We start from the raw sequence: 16,465 nt of genomic DNA, 5'->3' as shown, positions 1-16,465 counted from the left end.
TAATAAATAATATTAGAACAAGGTCATAGAGCTAGTAGTTCTTTTCCTTACTTTAACATAAACTGACATACTACCTCATTAATAGACATATAATATGTATTTTATTATGTTTCGTAAAAGAGATATTTATTGAAGACATAAACGACGTGCGTGCAGAACATAAGATTCATTTAATTTTAAAGTGTTGTGTGAGACGCGTGTCCACCGGTTGATAAAGTTAATATATTATGTATGTGGAAAACATAAAATAGGAACTATTTCCGAACCTAAGGATGAAATATGTAAGTCAATTTCATTTTCAACAAAAGAATTATTATTTTTTCCGAATTTTTCTAATTACTTTAAGAAATACAATTCAAATATGGGCTACTAATGTTTATACCAAAACAGTATAAATTATCAAACTATTATTTCTATCGAGGTTGGCAGGATTTACTATTTATTTATTGAAAATGTAATTGTAACATAACAGGGCAACAGGCTGCGAAAAATTGTCACATAAAACTCATTTATGGTACCTAGTAGAAAAATCAGGCTCTTTCTTCTTTTAATTTTATACTAGAGGGCCCGTGCGGGGCTAGGTCCGCTTGAAATAAAAATATTAATAAAGAAATTGAAAACTAAGGATTCAGTCAATTTAGTAAAACAGTTGTATAAATTTGTCGAACTAAATACATTAAATTGACATAACTTTTTTATTTAAGAACCGATTGTAATAAAATAAACCCTATATGTTTTCGGAAGCTTGCCAGAATCCAATAATGAAAACCGTATCTAAATCGGTTAAGTCGATTATATATTTTTTTAAAATACCTTCCAAGTACAGACACCGACCCTCTTACGATTTTATTATAAGTATAGATATAGATATAGATTGTTAGGGATCCGTTCCTTAAAAGGAAAATACGGAACCCTTATCTCATTATTATCCCCGTCTGGCCATCTGTCAAAAACATTTATCTCAAAAATCAAGCTAGAAAAAACTAATAAGAGCAAGTCACTAAATACTAGCATTCCTGCATCGTTTTTGCTAAATGAGAACTTAGAAGGAAATCATTACAAACTTACACTCGTATGTAATTTCGTACAAAATGAGTGCATACGCCCGCAAATTTAAATTTGTTGACTTTTAAGTTGTACCTACTTGCCGTTGCCTTGCGATTCTGAACTACTTACTAGCACGCAAAGTCTATAAAAGGGCAAAAAGCAGTAGACAACATTTTTTTTTAGATTCTCCTAGTACCAAATGAAATACTAACCTATCAGTCCAGTAGAAGCTATACTAACTTGTAAATATAATGAAACCTATATGTAAAAAAAGGCCTAGTACATTTCATCACACCAGGGTTGCCTACGAAAATTGTACCGCAATCACATTTAATTAAGTTTCTGTTTTAGAATTGCAGTCAAGTTTTAATTTAGAGTATAAATTGTTATTAAGAATCATTTCTCTAATCGGTAGTAAGATTTCTTTTATAAGTACACAACGTAATTAATAATCTTTCAATAATATGAAAAAACGATCGAAGTGCATATACTAAATTTAATAAAAATAAATCAGTTTCACGCTGTACCCCGCACACAGCAGGGTAGGCAGAAGGAACTTAGTGTTAAGACACTCCGTTATTCACTGTCTGCCGAATTCTGGAGGCATTGCGTGTTGAGTGGCAGAACTCAACGCCACGCTTTGCCTCGACACCAGAGCGAAGAAATGTAAATATAAACGTAAATAAATATTTCACTTCCTCGAATGGGGATCGAACCCACAACCGTCGCGTTACAGTTACACCCTTGTGCCGCTGCACCACGATGACTAAATTTTAAGTTTTTTAATAATCAATTATCTATATATATTCGTATAGCACCAGTCGCGGCTTCGCCCGCTTATTACTTATAATACTTTTATTATGCTGCGTTTATTAACCGATTCTTAATATAAAATTACGCATTCAATCACGAACAATTTATTTTCATAATTCGAACCAAATCGGAAATTAACTAATCAATTGTCATCAAATAAAACAATCAATACAACGACGTCATAGAGACTTTACACGTCTTTCATTTGCGAGTAGGGTTAGAACCTAATCTGTATTTATACTTATTTAGAAAACGTATAGAAATTTGAACGTAGTGGGATTTGAACTCGCGCCTTTGAAACCGGCCAAGCGCTCAGGCCATACGTTCTCCTAGAGGCACGAGTTCAAATCCGCTACGTTCAAATTTTTATACATTTTCTAAATAAGTATTTTTCTTCTCTAAATGTAAAATAACACTTTAAAAAATTCCAACTAATCTGTATCTTTTTAGGGTTCCGCACTTTTTATATAAGATTCTTTATTGCACCAAATGACACATAATAAAATATTGCGAAAAGACATACACAACGGTTTTTTAAGGAAAAAGAAACCCTTACAAGCTCACTCTTTTGTCCGTCCGTCTGTATGTCAATGTTCTTTATCTCAGGAAGGCTTGGATATATGGAGTTTAAAACGTATACGATCTACGGCTCCATAATTTCCTGAAAAAAACATATTTCTATATATACGCGACTCGCACTTGTCCGGTTTTTTTAATTAAATAATGACCTTGTACCTGCTTGTAGCCGGTTGCGTTTACAGTCACACAGAGCAGAGCACAACTGCTCCACGATAGGCCTCAATACTGTACCACCAATTAACAATTTTAAATATAATTTTGGGTTTTTTCTTCGGGAGATATTATGTGAAACTGAAAAAATATAATTTAATATTTTACAAATTTAACATGTTGTTCTTTGTACTATTCTGCGTAGTATTTTGCGGCTATCTCTGGCTAACAAAAAGGCAAAATAAAGACGAACCACCGACATTATCCGGAAATTTGCCTTTTATTGGACATACTCATTTGCTTTTAGGGGACAGTATCAGTAAGTACATTTCTAAGTATATTATATTTTTAGCGAGAACTTATAATTTTCCCTATGGAAGAAAGTACTATACAAATCGACGGTCCTTAAGTATCAAAAGTGAAAAATTCCAAGTAAGTATCTTTTATGGCTGTTTTGAACTACCAATAAGGGTAGTTTTCGATTATGTTTATAAAACGCATAAACGACGTTTTTTAAAATTATGATAATAAAAATATGGAAACTACACTTCTCTGTAATTTAAAAATGCGATAAAAATATTTGTGACTCTTCGTTTACGATACTTTACGTACAGTCACACCGCTTTTTTAAAAGTTATAATTATTTTAGCTTCACATCTCCCGCATATTGCGGGGTAAGCAGGTCGAGCTCAGTATTAGGGCACTCGATGCTTAACTTTTCACCCAATTTCTAGGCATTTTAAAGATTTAGAAAGATTTCATTGTCAAAGAAAATAACTTAAAAATTGTATTGTTGTGTAATTGTAGTTATTCGCTCAAGTGTGGATCGAATCCACAATGAAACGCCTGTACCAAAACCTGTGAGATGCTACCTATTTTTTTCCAGAATTATGGGATACTATAAAAAAGTACTCAATTAAAACAACAGAAGTTGGTGGTGTAGCAGTCATGTGGCTTGGGCCAACAAAAGCTTATCGTACGTATAAATACTATCATTTTATCGTTATATGTACATTTTATATACATTTTCTAATGTATATCCTTTGGCTCGCATATTACGTAGTGTTAAGATATTCTTTTTTCCATTTTTGTCTCGTCACCAGAGCGAAAAAAATAAAAAAACTCTTTCCCCCCACTGGGAATAAAACACACACCCGTCGAGTTTTCGCGCCATTACAGCCTCAATTTTACAGATACATTTGTATTTTAATTTGGTTAGTTAATCATTTAAAAATGTATTGGACATTTTAAGTTGGGTTTTTTATTTATTTCCAGTTGTGAGCGATCCAGAGGATTATGCGACGGTCTCTAATATATGTTTGAAAAAGAATAGATTTTATGAATTTGGAAGACCTTGGCTAGGGCAAGGTCTAGTCACAGGGTCTCGTAAGTCTTGCAACAATGGCAGTACTTATAGTATTTAATTGTTTACCGTAAAAGTAAAAAGAGATGTTAAGTATGTATCTGTGTGGGGAAAGCTGATTATTTGTGTTATTTTTGTTATGTAGTCGATTAATGAAATAATATAATTAAGATGTTTTTTAATTTATTGATTTATAATTTATTTGTGATTTTCTTTTAAAGTTTAGGTTCTTAAGGTGATGATGATGATAATAATGATAAAACCGAATAAATTTCTAGGATTTTTAATTTTTAAAATACAAAAGATATCTAACCTAAAATCTGAAATCTAAAAAATCATATTAATCATAAAATAATATAAACTTGTAGTTAATTCTGTTTATTTAGTTGAAAAATGGAAGGTCCACCGTCGACTCATAAGCCCAGCATTCAACCAAATAGTGCTCGATGGTTTTATTGATATGTTCAACAGCCAATCTCGTCGTTTCGTCAAGGATTTAGAACAAAACATTGGAAAGGGCCCCTTTGATCATTTTCCTTATATCCGTCATAATGCTTTGGAAACAATATGCTGTAAGTAACTTATTTATATCCTATCCTATCCTATATCTTATAAAACAAAGTCGCTTTTCGTGTCTGTCTGAACTTTCTAACTCTTCTTCTTCTAAACCACCCAACGGATTTTTATGTGGTTTTCACCATTAGGTCGAGTATTTCTCAGGGAAGGTTTATATATAGTTTATTATTTGTACATTCTTATGTAAATTAACATAAATACGATAAATGTGTCTAAAGTCCTACCCATTGAGACACTTTCGCGCATGCGCTGCTTTAATGGTAAGTACTACATGAAAATAATGTACTGGAGTATTGTTCCTCTTAATAAGATCTACAAAAAAGTCAGCGAGAGCATATTTTTATCTTTTAAGGATAACGTGTAGTGATCATATTTCTCTCTAAAAATACTAATTTCAATATATTTTTTATTGTGAGGGATATTTTTCCATAATGGTATTAATCCTTATCCTTTAAAATACTTTATTAATTTTCTACGTTAAACAAAGATAAAATTTGCTGTTTACACTATTTCGAAATTGCGAATAGTTTTAGAGTAAACGGCATTTAATTGTTGACACATCACGCCGTTGACTCATCAGCTGTGCCGACTTAAGTTTTACTCTCAGCATATAAATAAGTATATTAGTTACGTTGACCATTTAATGTAGATCAAAACCGTCTTTTACTGTTTTTTCATTTTAATAAGTACTTTAGAAGTTGTTACAATATCAAAACATCCTTGCTGTGAAACGCGCCCCGCGACGTTTTGCTTATACAAGCGCGTCATGAGCAGTCATCGGTGGTTCCGTGGTAGAATGCTCGCCTGCCACGCGGGCGGCCCAGGTTCGATTCCCGGCCAATGCATTCTATTTCATTTTCCTCACAGGCATCCACGCAGTGCTTGCTTTTCATCAGGGACAGAATACCCTCTTCAGCATTAACCACAAGCTCGAAAAAAAAACCCCGCCTGCCTTTATAGCAACGAAGATTTAGATGCGTTTGCACGTATTGGATAATTGGAGTTGAATGTATTATTTCAGCGCGATATATTTGGTTTCATATTTTTTGTAGTAGTTATTTGTAGGTAGGTTTTTGTTTATAATTTCTTCCGTTTAAAAATAGTCATTTAACTATCTAAAAATAGTAATTTAAATATATTTTAAATTTACGATACCTACTAAAAAATCCTTGCCGAGTAAAACAATTGGAAAATCCTTATTGGAACTACGAAAATGTGGGTTGCATTAAGATTTAATTAATTTTCACATTATCTTAAGTGCTTTGCAAACATACATTATATGAATAATCCAGTAGTAAAAGCGGGCGAAGCCGCAAGGGGGTCGCTAGTATCTTATAAAACAAAGTCGCTTTTCGTGTCTGTCTGAACTTTCTAACTCTTCTTCTTCTAAACCACCCAACGGATTTTTATGCGGTTTTCACCATTAGGTCGAGTATTTCTCAGGGAAGGTTTATATATAGTTTATGATTTGTACATTCTTATGTAAATTAACATAAATACGATAAATGTGTCTAAAGTCCTACCCGTTGAGACACTTTCGCGCATGCGCCGCTTTAATGGTAAGTACTACATGAAAGTAATGTACTGGAGTATTGTTCCTCTTAATAAGATCTACAAAAAAGTCAGCGAGAGCATATTTTTATCTTTTAAGGATAACGTGTAGTGATCATATTTCTGTCTAAAAATAGTAATTTCAATATATTTTTTATTGTGAGGGATATTTTTCCATAATGGTATTAATCCTTATCCTTTAAAATACTTTATTAATTTTCTACGTTAAACGAAGATAAAATTTGCTTTTTACACTATTTCGAAATTGCGAATAGTATTAGAGAAAAACGCATTTAATTGTTGACACATCCCGCCGTTGACACATCAGCTGTATGTTACTCAAGTTTTACTTATCCCTTACTCTCAGCATATAAATAAGTATATTAGTTACGTTGGCCATTTAATGTAGATCAAAACTGTCTTTTGCTGTTTTTTTTATTTTAATAAGTACTTTAGAAGTTGTTACAATATCAAAACAGTCATCGGTGGTTCAGTGGTAGAATGCTCGCATGCACGCGGGCGGCCCGGGTTCGATTGCCGGCCAATGCATTCTATTTAATTTTCCTCACAGGCAGCCACGTAGTGCTTGCTTTTCGTCAGGGACAGAATACCCTCTTCAGCATTAACCACAAGCTCGAAAAGAAAACCCGCCCGCTATGGAGGCATAGCAACGAAGATTTAGATGCGTTTGCACGTATTGGATAATTGGAGTTGAATGTATTATTTCAGCGCGATATATTTGGTTTCATATTTTTTGTAGTAGATATTAGTAGGTAGGTTTTTGTTTATAATTTCTTCCGTTTAAAAATAGTCACTTAACTATCTAAAAATAGTCATTTAAATATATTTTAATAAGTACTTGAAAAGATTAGTAGCACAGATTTAAAATTACGGTACCTACTAAAAAATCCTTGCTGTGTAAAACAATTGGAAAATCCTTATTAAAAGTACCAAAATGCGGGTTGCATTGGGGTTTAATTAATTTTCACATTATCTTAAGTGGTTTGCAAACATACATTATATGAATAATCCAGTAGTAAAAGCGGGCGAAGCCGTAAGGGGGTCGCTAGCTTGTTTATATTTTTGAAATATTTCAATTGTGTACTCATTAAGGTTCCGTTCCTGAAAAGGTAAAAACGGATCCTTTATAGGACCATTTTCTTCTAGTAACGAGCAGATAAAAGTATAGTTACACCTTAGTGCCTCTGCGCCATGTCTGGGCTCTAATAGTAATAATAATAGTGTCTTTTTAATAATTACCCACCACAATTACCCACATTACCCTACTTTAAGGGTTAGAGATAAAAAAAAATTGTTTCGCTATTTCTTTTTAAAAGCAATAAAATCATAGTAAAAACAATTGTTTTTACACTAAAAGCCAGAGAAGCTTTCTAATGTTTATCTAGCTATACTCTTTTGTCCATATGTGTATACTAAATAATAATAAGCTTTTGCTATAGAATAGGATGGTTATGGCTTTATTTTATTGTTTTTTTAAAGACAGCACTTTTTAAATAATATATATTTTTGTATTTCATGCAGTAACAGCAATAGGAATAGACTTCACTGATGAAACAATGCAGAATAGTGAATACGTAGTTGCTATAGAAAGAATATTAAATATATTCATGGACAGAATACAGCAATTCTGGTACCACTCCGACCTGATGTTCAATTTATCACCGACAAAGAAGAAACAAGACGAATATGTGAAAATTCTTCATCACGTATCAAACACGGTAATGTTATGTTTTCTATCTCCGTAACTATGGCGAAAATAAAAGAAAATACTGTATTTAACATTCTTGTCGAGGTCAGTGCTTGGAAAAGGATGGTACAGTTTTTAAATTTTCCTGAAAAAAAAAATTTAATAATCCCGTAATATACAATTTGATTTTACTTTAGAAATATGTGAAATTCCGGTAAAAAATGGGAAACAGATTACCGGTACCACAAGCCACCACCACCCACGCCGTATATAGACAACAAACAACAATTTTCTGAGTATCTATTTTTATTTCGTTAAATTCGTAATGTTTATTAAACAGGTTCTAGAAAAACGAAAAAAGGACTATCTGAATAAAAATGTATTAAATAACAATAAGACACAAGGTATGTTTAATCATCGTTAGCATCTATAACTCAATCGATTTTATTGGAGTTATCAGTACCTATTGTATTTTAGTAAACTTCCTTTAACATAATTATAGTGCTTGTATTATTTAAGTCGCTCATAAATAAAAAAGTTGTTTTCTTGTTCTTTAATTGAATTGGCTGAAGCTTTAGTTTTCAATGCATGGATTATTTAAAATGATAATTTTATTAGTACACATAAATTATTTAGATTAATACATTAACAATTCAAAGAACTATACGATGCGTATACACTTATATATTCAAACACACATAGCTTTTTATTGACTCCTTCGATTTTTCTCTTCTTTCCAGTTTAAAAATTTGAGAAAGAATAGAATTTAGTTATTATTATTCATAAATTTCATAATAAATATTTCATTTCACATAATATTTTTAGGCCCCAAATTTAAGCCATTTATGGATCTTCTATTAGAATTATCTATAGAGAAAAAAATATTTAATGATACCGAGGTCAGAGAACATGTAGATACCATAATTGCAGCTGGTCATGACACTTCCGCCGCTGTTCTCGTGTTTACTATTTTGTTGGTTGGATCTTTCCCTAATGTACAGGCGAAGATTGTTGAAGAGTAAGTCATAGTTGTAGTATTGGTTTTAGATAATTTTTATAGCTTCACGGTGTATCCCACAAATAGCGAAGTAGACAGAGCGAACCTGGGAAAGACAGTGTGTTCCCATTAATACATTTCCGTTCCCCATTTTTCGCGAGATTCTGAAGATATTGCGTGTCGAGTGGCAGAAATCAACACCGCGCTTAGCCATGTTGCAAGGGAGGAAATGATAAAATAAAATAATATCATAATTTTGATCTTGAAATTAATATCTTGAGTAAATCTTTCCCTTTTTTCACAGATTAAACAATATTTTTGGTGATGACGATAGAGATGTCACAAAACAAGATTTGCCAGAATTGATATACTTGGAAGCTGTTATTAAAGAATCAATGCGTTACTTTACAATTGCGCCAGTGACAGCTAGAGTTCTAGACAGAGATGTGAAACTGAGTAAGAAACCCTTAGACCCTTTTCATACTACTCCTATTTACCAGTCGTTGCTATTGAAATTAAAATCCAGTATAGGGGAAATGAAAAAAATTCAAGAAATATCTACGTAAACTAAATAACTTTTCCTCTTTTAAAACGACATTTTATTATTTTTTTTATTTTGTTATATTGTTATATTTTATCAGGTGTTTCACATCTTAAAAATTATTTATAGCCTAGGCAGGACCTAAGCCTGATAGCTATATAGCAAGAGAAATTTTCATTCAATTCCTTTAGTTCCAATATATATTTAGAAAGAGACAAAATGTCTACATAAATAGTAACCTATGTGTTATTCTGATGTGCAATCTATACTACTGTAAAGTTTCATCAAAATCTGTGCAGTACTGTTTGCATGAAAGGATTTATTAACATTTATTCTCATACAACATTTACATTTATAATATTAGTTAGACGATAGACGAAGAAAAAAAATATCAAAGTAATTAATACAGCCTCTACATCTGTCCCCAGCAAACTACACGTTATCCAAAGGCTACACTTGCATGATGTTAGGACATGGACTACACCGCCACCCGATGTGGGGTCCTGATGCCGATGAATTTATACCTGAACGATGGTTAGATCCAGCTAGGTTACCTAAAGTTCCATCAGCTTACGCTGCTTTTAATACTGGAAAAAGAGTTTGCATAGGTAAGAAAATTTAGGTGATGGGCTAAAAGTAATTTTGCTATCTAATATTAATTTAGGAAAAATAATAGATTTAAGTAAATTATCGAAATTTAATGTTTTATTTGTTTCTATACTGATCATACAATAGTTGTTGTACTTATTTTAGAGCACATCGAGTAAAAGTATAAATGAAATTTCTAACGTTATTGGCTAATGGCGCCAGAACGCGTCTACTAGTTAGTAATTATTTCAATGATAAAATTTATACATTATTTTCAGGTAGATCATATGCATACATGTCCATGAAAATTACACTATCTCATTTGTTCAGGAACTACAAAATTACCGGAGATTACACAAAAGTTATAAATAAAGTCGATGTTATGCTGAAACCAGTGTCCGGACACCACATTGTTATTGAAAAAAGGATATAAGGGCTATTTTGATTTTGACGAATTATATAATAAAATTAGGTAATAGATTAAAATTAGAGAGAAAATTTGAAGATAATTGTGTAATTTTTAAAAAAAAACACTACATCACAATCGGTTCATCCATTTAGTATTTACAATGTCACAAACATACATTCATATCAGTAGTTAACTTGATGATATCTTTAACGCAATATATGTACAACTTTGAATTTTTGTTTCATATCTTATTCTTATGGTTTATGAAAATTAAGCTACATTTAGTTATTTCAATATTTACAGTACCACCTACCACCTAGTACTCTTTTTGAGGTAGTATTTAAGGTTTAAAGATGGGTGTAAAGGTTTTTAATATTAATTAATTCCTATTTTTCAGTTTTACAGTAGTTGCAATTGCTTTTAAGAATATAAAATATTTCTGCAATTAAAATATATTAAAAATAGTTTTGCGTGCCTATTTAAATTAACATTTTAATTATATCAATCAATTGTAAAGGTTAAAGGTTTTAAACCCTGAATATATTGCTAGTGGATTACTTAACAGCGGAAGCGTGATATGTGCTAACTCATTATGTCAAATGAATATAATTCTTGGCACCCATTGGTAAAATATGTCCTGTGAAAATAAATTTACTTTTGTTTACTTTTTTCTTCGAATCTTACGTATTTTTATTTTATAAGTCTATAGGCATTTCGAAATTTAATATTAAATCAAACAATAATTTAGCTAACCTCAACTTTTGCCCATCAGGTGAAACATAGTACCGAGCACCGAGATATAGAGTACCGAGGTATTCAGAGATTTCTGAATTTACTTTATTATTTAAATCCAATTTAGGTAAAATGATCCCGAAAACCTCTTGTGTATAAGACAAGTCTAAGGTACCTTTTGTTCCTCTTCACCTCAATCCTGTCACGGGCGACGAAAATGTGTCTGGTGGAGCGACTCTCCTTTGCATTGGAGTATAACGCCAAGGACTTATCAAGGGCAGGGCCACGAGCACTGCTGCCTCGCGTCAACGAAACGAAATATCTTGCCATGCTGGCAAAGTCTATGCAAAACATACCTATTATGTTTTACTGTATGTAAATAGATAATGCCTCTAAAAATCAGCGAAAAATAGGGAACGGAGTGACCTAATATGCGGTCCTTTCTGTCTACTCTGCTGTGTGCGGGATACAGCGTGAAGAAGATTTTTTTTATATGGTTTTAGTAACAGTATAAGTTTTAGCAGAGGCTAATTGTGGTGCGAGGCAAAAAATGTGACTGTAAATGCGACTGGTCGTGGGTTCGATCCCCACTCGAGAAAATGAAATGAATCCTTAATCGAAACCAAAATCAAATGACGTCCTCTTAAATACGACAAAGATGTATGTATGTAAAATGGAAATTTAAAAATAATCCGATACACAATTATAACATATATTTAAGTAAATTATGATAATACGTGTATATGTAAAATTAAAACAAAATTTGTGATTTTTAAGTGCATTCTTTATTACTCTCCTGACATTTTTATATTAGTTATTTAGTCGTAACATAGCGCAAAAAATATTAACAGGCGTATATTTTTACTTAATAAAATTAATTCTGGGCTAAAAAAAGACAAACTTTGATTTCAAACATATTTTTATTTGAATCTATCCTACTAAATATTTACAGTAATTTTTGACATTTGATTTAAGGAACTTTATATAACTAACATAAATATGGAAATATATAAGATACATATAAACAAGAAATGCAAAACCTCCTTCATGTGTTCTCCATCGATATTAAATAAATGACAAAACATTAAACATTAGTTGCACGTCGATATAATAAAAGCTGGTTAAGAAAATATTATTTTCTTCTTTCAATAATAATGTGGTGGCCAGATACTGGTTTTAATAAAACGTCACTTTTATTTATAACTTTTGTATAATCTCCGCTGATTTTGTAATTCTTAAATAAATGAAACAGTGTAATTTTCATGGACATATATGCATACGATTTACCTGAAAAGGAAGTTTTATTTTTTTAGCATCACACTGTATATCGCAGAAGGAAGATGCGACCTTATGTTCAGACACTCCATTCAATTCTTGAGATATATAAAAGATCATTCCTTCTAATCGTTTCCACAGGCAGCCACACAGTGCCTGCATATTTTCAGGGACAGAGTACCCTCTCTACCCACCCGGTGTCGCTGTAAAGGCCAATAGGGCTAACAGCATTAACCTCAAGACCGAAAAAAAAAACTAATCGTTATGGAGTTGTCTTCCATCAACATCACCAGATACTCCAGATATCATAATGTCAATACATGATGACTACAAGAAACAAATATGTCTATGTGCCAAAGGTTCCTGGCTGGAAGGCTGGAAAGCCATTATCAGTTTCTAACTTGATGGTAATGGGACTAATAGGAAAGTACATTCTTTAAAATGAAAAATGATGTTTTAAAATCGGTTAAAAAATAATGGACAAATCGACGGATATACATAAATATATTTAACAAACATAGAAACTTTTCGAAAGAGGAATCCAGATAAAAAAAAAAAACTTTTATGTCTTATTCTGTAGTTTCTTACCTATGCAAGCTCTTTTTCCAGTATGAAAAGCAGCGAAAGCTGAAGGCACTTGAGGCAATTTGGCTGGATCTAGCCACCGTTCGGGTATAAATTCATTAGCATCGGGACCCCACATTGGATGGCGGTGTAATCCATGTCCTAATATATAGCAAGTGTGACCTTTGGATAACGTACAATTTCCTGGATAGAGAAACGGAGACAATTATACAAAACATGAAATAATTTTTTTCATCCTCTCTATCTGGTAAGACAAGGATCGCTATTTCTAAAATGCATAGAATGTTAAGGAAAATTTACTTACGCAACTTTACATCTCTGTCTAGAACTCTGGCTGTCACTGGCGCAATTGTAAAGTATCGCATGGATTCTTTTATGACAGCTTCTAAATATATCAATTTCGATAAATCATGTTTCGTGACATCTCTATCGTCATCGCCAATAATATATTTTAATCTAAAAAATAAATATTTTCCACTCAATATTATGCAGATTTTAATTGCTCTAATATAATGTATGGCTTCTTCTAAGATTGAGATTTGCTTTTGGTCAGAACCATTATATATACATCATGTCCTTGCAAAGTTTTAATGCTACTATGACTTACTCTTCAATAATCTTTTCTTGTACTTCTGGAAAAGATCCAACTAGCACCAGAGTGTACGCAAGGACAGCGGCGGATGTATCATGACCAGCTGCAATTATGGTATCTACATGTTCTCTGACCTCGTCATCATTTAATAATTTTTTCTCTACAGATAATTCCAAAATAAGATCCATAAATGGCTTGAATGTCGGGCCTAGAAATAATATGTAAATTAAAGTTTTTACAAGTAAAAGACTTTATTAAACAAACCATATTGTGTGTACCATTAAATAGTTTTTCACTCTTTTTGTCGCACTAATTCGGAGTAATTGTAAAGATACATACTTTGCGCCTCGTTGTCTTTTTGTATATTTCTATTTTTAAAAAAGTCTTCTTTTCTGTTTTTTAGAATCTGTAATTATTAGAATAAGAAATTAATATCAAATCTAAGTATCAACAAAAAATAAATTAGTAATAATACAAATTTAAATTGAAAGTGGGGAACGTAGTGTCTTAACACTAGGTTAGATTAAATATTAGGTTTTTTAGATTTTAGGTTTCTTTTTCAATTTCGCTGTTTATTTTAAATAGCAGAGTAGACAGCGAGGACCTGCATAGTCCGAGTTCGAGATATCTTGTAATGAGTGGCGGAATTCAACGCTGCACTCATCAGAGCAGGAAAATAAATATTGAGGATACGGAATACGTATTGCAGTGACACTAGCGTGCGACTATAAAATTTATTTTCTTTCGTACGAGCGAGGTGTGGTGTTGAGTTTCGCCACTCGACCCCCAATATCTTTAGAATTCAGTGGAAAGTAGAAAACGGAAGTGTCTCGATGGGAACGGAGTATTTTAACGTTACATCTATGTACTATCCAGCTATGTGCGGGAAATTGTGTAAAGGTAAAAAATATATAGTACCGTGTTTGATACGTGATGAACAATTTTCAAATATTTATCTTGTCTCTTCTTTGTCGGTGACAAATTGAATATGAAGTCGTAGTAGAACCAAATTTTCTGTATTCTTTCAACGACTATATTTAATATGTTTTCTATGGCAGTCACGTATTCATTATTCTGCATTGTTTCATCAGTGAAGTCTACTCCTATTGCTGTTACTGCAGTAAATACACAAATACACAAATGCTTTAAGAAATAACTGCCTTTATGCCTCTATGTTATTGGTTAAACAGCTCATATAGATTAAGCATATATATATTTTAAGATTCACGCTTTATTTCGCATATAGCAGAGTAGGCCTTCTGTTAAGGCACTAAGGCGCTTTTCATTTGCTGCTGAATTCTGCAGGCATTCCGTTGTAAGCGAAGAAAATGACAATATTAAATATTTCATTTAGATATTTTTTGGTATAGGCATTTATTTTCCCGCTTATTAAAACAGCAAGATTAGGTTGCCACTATTTGCCCAAATTGAAAGGAACTTCAATGTTATATATTAAATGTAATTTAAGATAAAATATTAAAATGTAACAAAATATAAGCAGTTTACTTACAGCATATTGTTTCCAAGGCATTATGACGGATATAAGGAAAAGGATCAAACGGACCCATTCCAATGTTTGGTCCTAAATCCTTGACGAAACGACGAGATTGACTGTTAAAGATATCAATAAAACCATCGAGCACTATTTGATTGAATGCTGGGCTTATCAGTCGACGATGGACCTTCCATTTTTCAACTAAATAAAAAAAATCATTGTAAATTATTGTTTACTCATATTAAAAATTACGTTGTAGCACTTACAAGTTCCCGTCACTAGACCTTGCCCTAGCCAAGGCCTCCCAAATTCATAAAATTTACTTTTCTTCAAACACGTATTGGCTACCGTTGCAAAATCCTCTGGATCTGTTAGAACTGGATAGAAAGTAAAATGATTAACTAGTTACAACCATAAAAAATATAAAATAATTAATGTAGTTTTCATAAGCAAGGAATTATAAGTTAATAAGAAGTTTAAACATACGATAAAATTTCATTGGTCCAACCCGCATTGAAGCTACGCCACCAATTTCCGTTGTTTTGATTGAATACTCTTTAATTGTGTTCCAAAATTCTGAAAACAATATATAAAAAGAATATTTCATTCATAGTGATGCAATGGCGAGACAGCCAGTATATGACTGCAATCTTCTTCTTCTTCTTAAGGTGCCTCGCCAACTAGTGAAAGTTGGCAGTCAACTTCGCATACATAGTCCTGTCCCTGGCCAAATGAATTAAATCTACGGCGCTTTTAATACCCGTCTTTGGTGACTTTCTTCTACCGCCAGTATTCCTATTTCTTTTCCCAGAATAGATATATAAATGAATAGATATACATATATGTATAAAAAATATACTTACTCATTCTATCCACTAAGAGCAGGCGGGCATGTCCAATTAAAGGTAAACTACCGGGAAACGTCGGAGGGTCGTCTTTATTTTGCCTATTTGATATCCACAAATATAGACATAATGCCACACAAGATATTATTATAAGCAACATTTTTAATCTGTAAAATATAATAAAAAATTATAATTCTTTAGTTTCATACGTTGTACTTTAGATTCATGTGTTAAAAATCAAATGAACTCACAATTTTAACTTAGGTCCGAAATATATTTTTATTATTTTATGAGCTCCATATCCATAAGTTGTTTATTTTAACCGACACAGACGCGTTTCACACAACTCTATAATTTTAAGTAAGAATTATCTTATATACTTACGTCTTTTATAACTTAAAACATCACAGCTATCTATACATATAAATAAAATAAAGTTGTTTGTGTGTGACTTCAAAATGGACGTGATTTTTCAAGTGCGTTTACCTTACACGATACTAAAACAAATACAAAGAGTTTTAAACTTTTGCCCGTCTTTCTTTCTGTTTGTCCCAGCTAATCTTTGGAACAGCATAACATTATGGAGTTTTCATCGAAAGTGAGAATGCATTAAGAAGCA

General features: G+C 32.2%; 2 protein-coding genes across 4 annotated transcripts; one reads left to right on the top strand and one right to left on the bottom strand.

Annotated features, from left to right (window-relative positions):
* Positions 1 to 140: 140 nt before the first annotated feature.
* LOC146528325 (cytochrome P450 4C1-like) lies at positions 141 to 11,000 on the top strand. Of its 3 annotated transcripts, XM_085202547.1 has the most exons (11): positions 141 to 281; positions 2,795 to 2,908; positions 3,476 to 3,565; positions 3,865 to 3,975; positions 4,339 to 4,524; positions 7,622 to 7,818; positions 8,128 to 8,191; positions 8,613 to 8,805; positions 9,089 to 9,240; positions 9,754 to 9,933; positions 10,192 to 11,000. In XM_085202547.1, exons 3-11 carry the CDS (start codon positions 3,538 to 3,540, stop codon positions 10,344 to 10,346), a joined length of 1,266 nt encoding a protein of 421 aa, XP_085058673.1. In that variant the 5' UTR covers positions 141 to 281; positions 2,795 to 2,908; positions 3,476 to 3,537; the 3' UTR covers positions 10,347 to 11,000. The 3 variants fall into 3 exon arrangements, with proteins under 3 accessions (XP_085058673.1, XP_085058672.1, XP_085058671.1); XM_085202545.1 differs by lacking the exon at positions 141 to 281 and having other exon boundaries at positions 2,593 to 2,908; XM_085202546.1 differs by lacking the exons at positions 141 to 281; positions 3,865 to 3,975 and having other exon boundaries at positions 2,588 to 2,908.
* Positions 11,001 to 11,816: 816 nt separating this feature from the next.
* Positions 11,817 to 16,209, bottom strand: LOC146528324 (cytochrome P450 4V2-like). The gene is made up of 11 exons (XM_085202544.1): positions 16,098 to 16,209; positions 15,865 to 16,013; positions 15,488 to 15,577; positions 15,268 to 15,378; positions 15,017 to 15,202; positions 14,425 to 14,621; positions 13,846 to 13,912; positions 13,522 to 13,714; positions 13,219 to 13,370; positions 12,918 to 13,097; positions 11,817 to 12,341 (listed from the first exon to the last, which is right to left on the bottom strand). Exons 2-11 carry the CDS (start codon positions 16,004 to 16,006, stop codon positions 12,187 to 12,189), a joined length of 1,473 nt encoding a protein of 490 aa, XP_085058670.1. The 5' UTR covers positions 16,007 to 16,013; positions 16,098 to 16,209; the 3' UTR covers positions 11,817 to 12,186.
* Positions 16,210 to 16,465: the final 256 nt, after the last annotated feature.

This window comes from Heliconius melpomene, chromosome 19, assembly GCF_056956725.1.
Source record: "Heliconius melpomene rosina isolate 202511_hmr_F chromosome 19, ASM5695672v1, whole genome shotgun sequence".
Lineage (NCBI taxonomy): Eukaryota > Metazoa > Arthropoda > Insecta > Lepidoptera > Nymphalidae > Heliconius > Heliconius melpomene.
This window is presented reverse-complemented; position numbering and strand designations above follow the sequence as displayed.

Bases quoted from the DNA above. Each gene is read 5' to 3' on its own strand.
- LOC146528325 (XM_085202545.1), top strand. From the start codon at position 2,767: ATGTTGTTCTTTGTACTATTCTGCGTAGTATTTTGCGGCTATCTCTGG. The intron at 4,525-7,621 runs GTAAGTAACTTA...TATTTCATGCAG, and splicing joins TGCTTTGGAAACAATATGCT to TAACAGCAATAGGAATAGAC. The intron at 9,241-9,753 runs GTAAGAAACCCT...ATCTGTCCCCAG, and splicing joins AGACAGAGATGTGAAACTGA to CAAACTACACGTTATCCAAA.
- LOC146528324 (XM_085202544.1), bottom strand. From the start codon at position 16,006: ATGTTGCTTATAATAATATCTTGTGTGGCATTATGTCTATATTTGTGG. The intron at 15,203-15,267 runs GTAAGTGCTACA...TTTTTTATTTAG, and splicing joins AGGTCTAGTGACGGGAACTT to TTGAAAAATGGAAGGTCCAT. The intron at 14,622-15,016 runs GTAAGTAAACTG...TATTTACTGCAG, and splicing joins TGCCTTGGAAACAATATGCT to TAACAGCAATAGGAGTAGAC.